This window comes from Gavialis gangeticus, unplaced genomic scaffold (assembly GCF_001723915.1).
Source record: "Gavialis gangeticus isolate Ggan-Ray unplaced genomic scaffold, GavGan_comp1, whole genome shotgun sequence".
Lineage (NCBI taxonomy): Eukaryota > Metazoa > Chordata > Crocodylia > Gavialidae > Gavialis > Gavialis gangeticus.
In genome coordinates, this window is record NW_017729031.1 from 62,966,977 (window position 1) to 62,976,366 (window position 9,390).

At 37.3% G+C, this 9,390-nt stretch overlaps 1 protein-coding gene across 3 annotated transcripts in view; it reads left to right on the forward strand.

Moving 5' to 3' along the window:
* UBE2E3 (ubiquitin conjugating enzyme E2 E3) overlaps window positions 1–9,390 on the forward strand; it is a 91,632-nt gene that overhangs the window by 1,240 nt on the left and 81,002 nt on the right. For 2 of the 3 annotated variants that reach the window (XM_019523039.1, XM_019523041.1), the window contains exons 2-3: window positions 852–1,054; window positions 3,363–3,413. In XM_019523039.1, coding sequence (XP_019378584.1) covers window positions 861–1,054; window positions 3,363–3,413 — 245 coding nt within the window. In that variant the 5' untranslated portion in view covers window positions 852–860. Of the gene's footprint in view, window positions 1–11; window positions 94–851; window positions 1,055–3,362; window positions 3,414–9,390 lie in introns of all 3 variants that reach the window. The other variant, XM_019523040.1, reaches the window with a different exon arrangement.

The following is a 9,390-nucleotide window of genomic DNA, read 5'->3' on the forward strand; positions in this document are numbered from 1 at the left end:
TTGTTTTTTTTTTTTTTTTTTTTGGTGCTAAAAATGTCGGTCTGTTTTGTAGAAACTGATCAAGAATCGGTGGCGTTGAAAGCTTTGCAGAAGGTGCAGTTTGAATTATGCTTCTTCCCCCTCCAGCAGCTCTGTGGTGGCCAAATGCAATTCTTTGCTGCTGGCCATGTAAATAAGCCAAGCTTCTGCTTTCTGAGTTGTCTTGAATGCATCTTGGGTTTTTTTGTTTTTTTTTTTTAAACCCAGCAAACCCCCCCCTCTCTCTTCCCCACGGCCCTTTAAATGCGAGGAGACAGAGGGAGAGTGTAAATTTCAATCTGAAATGAGCCCAAGTGTTATTGGCAATATATTGTCTCGGAGAGAGAAGGGAGGGGGGGGGAAGAGGGGGATCTGGCTTCTTGGACCCAATAAAATGCTCTGCTCCAGTGTAAATATTTACAGGGTATTAGTGACTTTTTAAAAAACATTTTCAGGGAGGGCTGTTATTTACAATGTGTCATAAGTTATTAATGCTCATTGCCTAAGTACCCTGCTAAATCTCTGTCTCATGCTTCAGAACAAAGTCAACCATTGATATATTGTCCAAAGTATGAAAAAAATGTGAGTGGGATTTTTTTTAAAGGCAATATCAGTATTATAAATAAAGGGTAAATATTGCTTTCTACCTGTCAAACTGCAGCCTAAGCCAAGGTTGAGAGGAGGGGATATTTTTTCAGTTGATCTCTCACTTTAAAATTGGTGACAACTGTATTGCCAAGCGCTGTGTTTTGAAGGAGAACTTGGGGAATGGCAAAAAAAATTGTCCTGATTGCCACATTAACTCTGCCTTTTTCTTCTCTCCCCCTAAAAAGTTCACCACGATGTCCAGTGACAGGCAAAGGTCAGATGATGAAAGTCCAAGTACCAGCAGTGGTAGTTCAGATGCAGATCAGAGAGACCCACCAGCACCTGAACCTGAAGAGCAAGAAGAAAGAAAACCTTCTGCCACTCAGCAGAAGAAAAATACCAAACTGTCCAGCAAAACTACTGCTAAGCTATCTACTAGTGCTAAAAGGTAATAATTATTAAGTGATAGCAAAATAATCTGTAGTAGTACATATCTCAGTGTTTGCATTAGACTTGGATAATTAATTCTTGTGAGGGTATGTTGAGTTGCATACTGAACTTCTACATATTCTACATATATATATGTTATCAGTCAGTATTTTCACCAATTACATTGACAGATAGTTGAACAAGCTTGCTACATTTCTTTTGAAAAGACATTTAGAGATTTGATAACTTGTACATTGGCAAATCAGTGTTTAGAGCCCAAAATGAATTTCAAGTAGCAGGAGAACAAGTGTCCAGCTACAAAAGTCTTTTCCATCCGAGTTCAGAGTAGTGGCTCCCCTGTCCCCAACCCCTGTACTGGTGTGGGGTACTGTCCTAGCCTATTTTAATAGGCCTTGCTTATTGTTAACAAGGAGTGATGTTGAATTCAAGTATTTACAGAAGTTCCACTGCCTTTTGATGGTGAGGGAAGAGGATGGGACATGAGGGGCACATACCAATATTTTATAACTTTCCATGCCAGGGAACAGTTCGTCCTTACAGTAAACCGAATATAGTGTTATCAGGCATCTTACTCTGACAAAACTAACTTCAGTTGGACACTTGCCTTAATATGGACTGCAGGATTAGACTCTGGAGATTAATAGCTAACACAGAACTACAAGAGGTTTCTGGAGCTTTTATCTGCCATATCTGTATTTGCATATAACATTTCTGGAAATATTTTTGGGAAGTTCACTCTGATGGACTCAGCCATATGAAACAGACAAACTTTAAATCCCTTGACCTGCTGTGGTCTTTTGAGAGGAACGCAATTTGCCCATACTTTTCCTGATGTTCCTTTTTCTTTAGAATATAGGCTATATTATAGCCAATAGTAGGCTTAGTAAGAAAGTATATAATACTAATACAAGTAGTATTAGTAAGACAAGTAGTATTAGTAAGAAAAAATATATATATTTTTAAAGAGGTCAGTTCTTAGATTAATTCCCTTCAGTATGCACACTGTAGCCAAACTTTCATAAAAGTCTCAGGAATTCTTGTCAGAATTAAGTTAAACAGGTACCTGAAATGTGTTAGCCATAATATAAAAACCCCCCTATGTTTTGGGGGTTTTTTTCCTGTTGTAAAGAAAGTTTTGGAAATTAAATGCCCAAAAGGTAGACGCTTTAAAAATTGGTAAAGGCAAGAAGTTTGAAGTATTAGTAATATATTATATTATGTATATAATGTTTTAGTCATGTGTCTTGAAAAGCTTCACATATATTGTATAGACTGTCATCAGTGGGGTTGCTCTTAATCATCATGGGTCTGTTTCCTTCAGTGTTGGATAACCGAGAGTAGTCAAATTAAATTTAATGGGACTTGTGAAAGGTCTGTCAGGATCAGGTTCTGTTTCTCTCATTTAAATTAGAAACATTACAGTATTGACAGCTCCTCAGTAGTATTTTTATGGGTCCTTATCTGTAAGAAGCCAGTAGCTCTTCATGTGAGGAAATTTAGAGGCAAGTAAAATCTCTTTTCCTAAAAGTAGTTTAGTTTGCACCTTATTTTCTGGATTACTTATTCATTTGACAGAAAGTTTTTAAAAAATATTTCCTTCCTGGATACTAAAACTTCTAGGACTACTATTAAAGAAACAGCAAAGCTGTCACTGGTCTTTCTTTTAAGATCATGATTTATTTAAAAAGTGATTGTGTAAATAAAAATAAGAGCTACTGTACAGGGTTGGCAGAGGACACGTAATAAAAAGGTATGTATAGAGACAAAGTTGATTCCCAGGCATTACTCCAGTAAATATAGATAGCTTGACAGATTCACTTTTAAAATGCTGTATGAAGCATCAGGTAAACATTTTTAAGCATGTATTTTACTTTAATGCAGTTTGTTAATTCAGCCTCAGAGCTCTGCAACACTGGTTTAAAGTCATTGTCAAATGTGCTTGTATCGCCTCCCCCTCCCTCCTTGCCTCATTTGCATATTAGCTTGAAAAGAAAATCTCTCTAGTAAAAAGTGTTCAGATATGGATAACAGTTACTTTTCTGAGTACTTGTGGGAGATTCCTACCAAACTCAGATGCAAGTGTTCTGTATATTCACAGTATCAAGTAAGAAAAAAAGCTGAAAAGTTTCTCTGTTATGGGATTTGGGTTATGCCTCTGAGAACAAAGAGGAAGCAGCCATGTTAGCATTACTGAAGGCAAAGCCAATCTTGCATTTAACTGCATGGTGGTAGAGGGCAGTGTAATTCCCTGATTTATTCTATAGACTATCTCAAACGCTTTGTGTCTGTTCTCATTTCACCAACAGAATTCAGAAGGAGCTAGCTGAAATAACCCTTGATCCTCCTCCTAACTGCAGGTATGTAACAACTTTTTAAAATCGGGGACTGTGATAGGAAATTAGCAGGAGATGTTAGTTCAGCAGAACAGAGAAGCCACTCTAATGCCTATAAACAGGTTTTGGTTACAGTAATTTATTTAAAGTAAATTGAACTACTGTAGGGAAACATTTGATAGAATGTTTTACAAAGTTTGGATTTTTCTGGGCACATTGTAGGTGTCACTAATTAATATGAATGGTAAAGCAGATTTTTTGTAGCTATTCATTGCTTATTTTAAAAACACAGACATTCATTGCATAAAACTTCCAGATGTACTTAAGCTTTGCTTTGAACCTACTGCTTGTGCACAAGTTGAGCTGACTAAGTGCCGAGGTTTATAAAAAGTTATGTTACTATGTTCTATAATTAGATAAAGAACACTGTGTGATGTTTATGTGTTTTATCTTACTACTGTATAGTGCTTGAAGCTGAAGTATTACCTTTAAAGTTTTTGTCTGTTGGCCAGATATTGTATTCTCTTGATTGATGGTATTTTAAGGAAATTCTCCTGTTACGTGTTAGCCACTCAATCGTTTTAGAAAATGAAGTTGCAGGGTGAGAGATTACTGAAAAATTCATTTTTAAAGAAAGAAAAGATTACTGTGCCCGTATTTTTGTAAGAAAGTCACAGTAGCATAATTGACTAAATAGCTTCTTTATTTTTACTCTTTCTTGAGATTTGATAATTCTGGAAAATATTTATTTTAAGCACAAATTCAGGTAAATGTCATGTATCAAAATTTGTAATAAGGCCAGGTTTGAGACACCCAACTTAATGTTGCCTATAACTTGTTTCAGTGGGATTTCTGCCTGTAAAGTATGTTATGTTTAATGACTGCTATGTAACAGGCAGTGTTGGTATAATGTGAAAAAACTGCCAATGCCCTCTATTTGTTTTTTTTCCTTTGTTTGGTGTGTTGAATAGTTGGAAGAGTTTGGTAAAAGGATATTTTACAATTCAATAAGGATGCAGTTGTTTTGATACTTAATACGAAGCATAATCTGTATGACAAGAATTAATCATAGCTTAGTTGTTTTGTCTGATTTTTGCTAAGGGTGTCTTACCTGGAGGTCCATGCTATGGATTTTCTGTGACAGACTGATGTATTTACATGGGGAGGCACTGCCTTCCCTCTTCAAACCAGTATGGCTTTCTAGTTATGTGTCTGCTGTGTTTCAGCACTTTCAAGATCCTAGCATGATACAGCAGGATGCATTTCAAGGAAATAAGCTACTGGAACTTAACCTTTTCCTTCCAGAATTAATGCAGCACCAGTTTGGGTCACAGTGAGTTAGACTTAAAAGGAAAAAAAATACTTTCCACAGTATCATCTGATATTTAGCTACTTGCAAAATATGCTCCCCTGTGGTATCAGTGTAGTATATTTTAAAGAAAGTCTTAATTGCTAATGTTACCACCCAAAGCATAGGGACCCTATTAAGATGTATGGGAGAAAAAAAAAAACGTCTCAAATTATACAAGTTTCTCCTACAGAGTATGGAGGAAAGATTATTTTTGGCCAGTGATGAAGTCTATAATTCTGTCCCCGCACTAAATTTTAAAAAGGAAATTCACCATTCTTAGAGTCATAGAAAATTCTTCTCAGAGCATCTTCATGACTAATACTGTCCACTTAAGACATCTTGGCATTCCCTACAGAAAGGTTAGATTTGCATGAGAGAATTCCTTAGGATTATAATTTTTTATTTGCACTTTTAAAAATCCTAATATGAGGACACAAACACTATGTCATTGCATGTTGCATGCAGGGCAACGAAGGGGAAGACATTTCATATACCTTCTGGAAGCTTGCAGTAGCGTAGATTAGCAAGCATAAACAGACACAGCAGGCATGCGACATACCTTCACTTCATTGCTCTGTGTGCAACTAGCAACAAAATGCAACATTAGCTCTTACCTTTTTGACTGGGAGTACTGCAAGTAAAAAACCCCTACTCAGTAGTCTTGCATTGTAGATTGTATGTGCTTTACAAAATTTAGACCTTGCGGGGGTGGGGGGGAAGAGAAGAATCCCCAGACAATACTTTTACTGTCAAAGAAAAGTGTGTTCAATTTTACTGTAAACATACCCCTGTCATTTGCAATCCACACTGCAATGCAAAAAAACCCCAACTAGAAAGTGATAACAAATAAAGTTATAAAAACATACAAATAAAGTTATTATTATTTTTTAAATTATTTATAATTTTTTCAGTGGTTAGTCTTTAATAAGACAGAAGCAGTCATAATAAGCTTAGTAGCAGATATCAGGAAAATATTAGTGCTTCTGTAACAGCATTCAGTAGAAAAGTTGAACAGTGTATTCAAGCCTTTTGTAGTGCTTTTTCATAACGTAATGCCCAATTCAGTAAAAGTTGTTGGATAATGCAATATCAAATTGCATTTAGTTTCTTGTCAGTGACTCCAAGTGCAAGTACAGACAGCTCTGTATACAAGTTATATGTTTAACTCCTTTTAAAGTGTAATTGTATTATCTGGTGAATATGCTGAATTCAGCAGACAGACAGTTGAGGATCTTAATGAGTGAATCTTGTTTACCTTTTTCCTGGTCTACATTTATCTAACAGCTCTGTTAGCAGTACAGGTTTACAGAAATAGCCATGGCATGAGAATACAGCCCATCAGCCATGGAGATATTTAAGGATTTAAAATAAACTTAAACCAAATGCCTTAAAAAGGTTTTTAATTAAAATTTTAGAATTGTATTGTTTGTAGGTCTAGGTAAAAGTACATTTTTAGAGCTAAAAGTAAATTGTACTAAAACTTAAAAAAAAAAAAAGAAGAAAACTCAAGTTTTCTAGTCAAGTGTATGTCTGTGGCACCTCAGTCCTCATGCAAGACAAGTGTACATTTCCCCAGCTGTTAAGCTTCCTACAGCCACATCTACTACTATCACATCTTTTAAACGATGCTAGGGCCTCATGTGAAAACCACATTGCTTGGGTGTAGAGACTTGCCTTTGATTTCTATTTAAAGCACTTGGATACCACAGTGATGAGCATAGTATAAGAATTTAAATACAGATTTTTTTTGTCTGCTTGTACAAATCAAACTGTAGGGGTTGGTCCTGCATTTCAGACTCTGCTCAATTGATTGCATTCTTGTCATGGTAGACAAATCAAATTGCTGTGTGTGTGTGTGTGGAAATAAAGATAGCCTCCTAGTGGGGCACAATGTATAAAATCTTTGCTTTAACAATATTGTAGGATATTGCCTTTTGCAAGGCACATGCTGAACTCCTATGTACTTTGTTCTATTTACGGAAATCCTAACAATGGCACTGTATGGTTCTAGACATCTGTGTTAAAATAAAATTAAGATTTAGACTTCCCCAACAACAGCAAGGAAATTGTCACTTCATCCTGAAGTCCTCCTCTCTGTAACTAATGCAGGAGTCTTGGATGAGTGGGTCCAACATATACTGTGTAATACTAGGACACAGAGGTAAATTGAGGACAGAGACTTAATGCTGAATTGTCTTGCTTTTGTTGGCTTAATTCAAAGCCTTATGATTTGGTGCAGTGTGTTGCACTTAATTTCTTCTGTGCTTTTAATAGTATAAAGCAAGGCTAAAAAAAGGCTCTGGCCCCATTGCTTCTAGGCAGCTCTATTTCAAACCATGGCCAAGTGCTGAAATATGCTTCAAGGTATGGAAGTGTGCCAAAACCCACCTTTATATATTCTCAGAATACTACTGCATAGATCTTTCACATAATGCATTATAAATCCATGCTGTAGAGATTTTCTTAAATAGTTATTCTAGATATTTGTGTCAAACCTATTTTTAGTTCATAGCATAAAGCTGTTAGGAGTGTAGGTCACCACTCTGTAGTTAAGGTTATACCTGAGGCTGCCGTTCTCAGCTGTGCAGCTCAGAAGCTGTGGCTCAGATGGAAGGGGGAGAAGCTAGATTTAACATTCATGTATCTCTGGGATTCTGGGTTTGACACTTGTCACAATTTAGAGCAGTTCCCAGAGCAGCTGCAAGTCAGGACTGTGCAACTGGCAGTCTGTAGGCTGTAAGAGGCAAGGGCGTCCATGAGACAGTGCATCGAGGAAGATGTAGTAGAGGCCACCCATGCAAAAAGTTGAAATTTGGACAGCCCTGCTGTAAACCGCAGCAACTTTCTTTACCTGCTTTGACCTACTTTGCTTGTTTAAAATAGCTGGAGTGAATGTCTTTCTGGATTCTTTCTTCTGCTTTCCACCTGAGAAAGATGCATCAGTTTAACCTAATGTGTGAATTTAAATACATTTAGTTACACCAATGCAAGCCTTTGCATGGACACTTATTTCAGTTTAACAGCAGGGGTTGTCTGTTTTGGTTCAGCTTACTGGGAATGTGTTGAAGTTAGAGTAAAAAGCCAGCATGTATCCACTGAAGAGCTTTCACTAGTTTAACTAACTTGATTTCAAAGAGGAGATAAGAACTGGTAGAAGTTTTCCATGACTGCGGCCTCTCTCTCAGAACACTACTATTTTCTAGCTTATTCCGTCAATTGCTTCCTTGCAGCCAATGCTCAGAAATGTTATCAGACACTTGATAGCTAGAGGCCTAAACATACTGGGGAAAATCTGCAAAGGGAAAAGATGCAGTCCTCTTTGCCCAAGGACAATACAAAAGTCAGGAGCTAACCTTCTTCACTAGTTGTTGGGAAATGGTATTCTTGGGGTTTTCAGCAAGATGCAATCCTTGGATCTAATACAACAATGTTTCTCAACCCATGGGTCGCAAGAATATATGAAAGGGTTGCGAACAAACTTTAAAAATGGATTCTCCTCTAAAGGAGAAAAACGTGGGAAATAGTGGGTTTTCCCTTGCAGGCTGGCAGAGCTCCAGCAAGGGCCTCCTTGGGGCCTCCCATGTCCCCTGTGCGCCACATGCTGTGAGGGGGGGGATAGGGCCTGGAGGTTCAGGGCAGCAGGTCAGGAATGAGGGGCATCAGCAGGGCCAGGGGATTTGCGTTTATAAAAAAAAAAAAGTATTTACTGGGTAGGGACTGGCCATTGATGTTTACAAATAGATCCTGGTACAAAAAGGGTTGAAAAAGGGTTGAGAACCACTGCTATTGAAGGGTATGCTCTGGTTAGTAGGTAGGCTGGTTAAAACTGAAGGGTGCTCTATAATTGCATATGTATTTTCAAACTCTGTAGTTAACATTGTTACATAAAGTCTCTTGATACAAGAACTCTATTTGCTGTTACTTAAAAGAGGGGTATTCTTTTCCCTTTAAAGGTTGCAACCAGACTCAATTTGTAAGTTATTAGCTTTGAAACAACATACAAAATTGATTAAAGGTAATCCTAGGTTATAGCTGTTTATTTAAAATAAAACCAAACCAAACTCAAAACTTTTCGTTAGTTTGATTCATGTTATGAATCACTCATGCCTTGTCACACCTTTAAAAAAAAAAAAATCTTTTCTACACTCATTTTTGGTTATACTGCTTCTGTAATTAGCTTTACATTAATTTATTAGCTTAAAATATAAATCGTGATGGTTCTTTTCCTTTAAAAAGTGCATTTGGTCCATACCTCCATCCTTTTGATTTGAGTGATCTGCAGTTGTTGCCTGTGAATGTTGGTGTGTCTGTATTCAAATAACTGTACCCTGCCAAGTTCTCTCTTTACCATATTTCTGTAAATATGGGAACAGAATGCAAAAGGCTGCCTTAAGCCGACCCAATCTAATCTATAGGAAGAGGTATTTATATTGCATTGCATAATATGATAGTTATGTGGAATGTATTGCAGTACAGTGCATTAGGACTCTTCTTTTTCAAATATTGCATTGTTCTGTTAAAACCATACTGTGTCTCAGACCTGACCTACATCTGTATTACAGATCTGTTGGCAGAACTAGTTTGGTGGTGGGGGAGGGGGAACCTCTTCTCCCTTGCCTCCTCCCCCCCCCCCCCCCCCCCCCCCCCCCC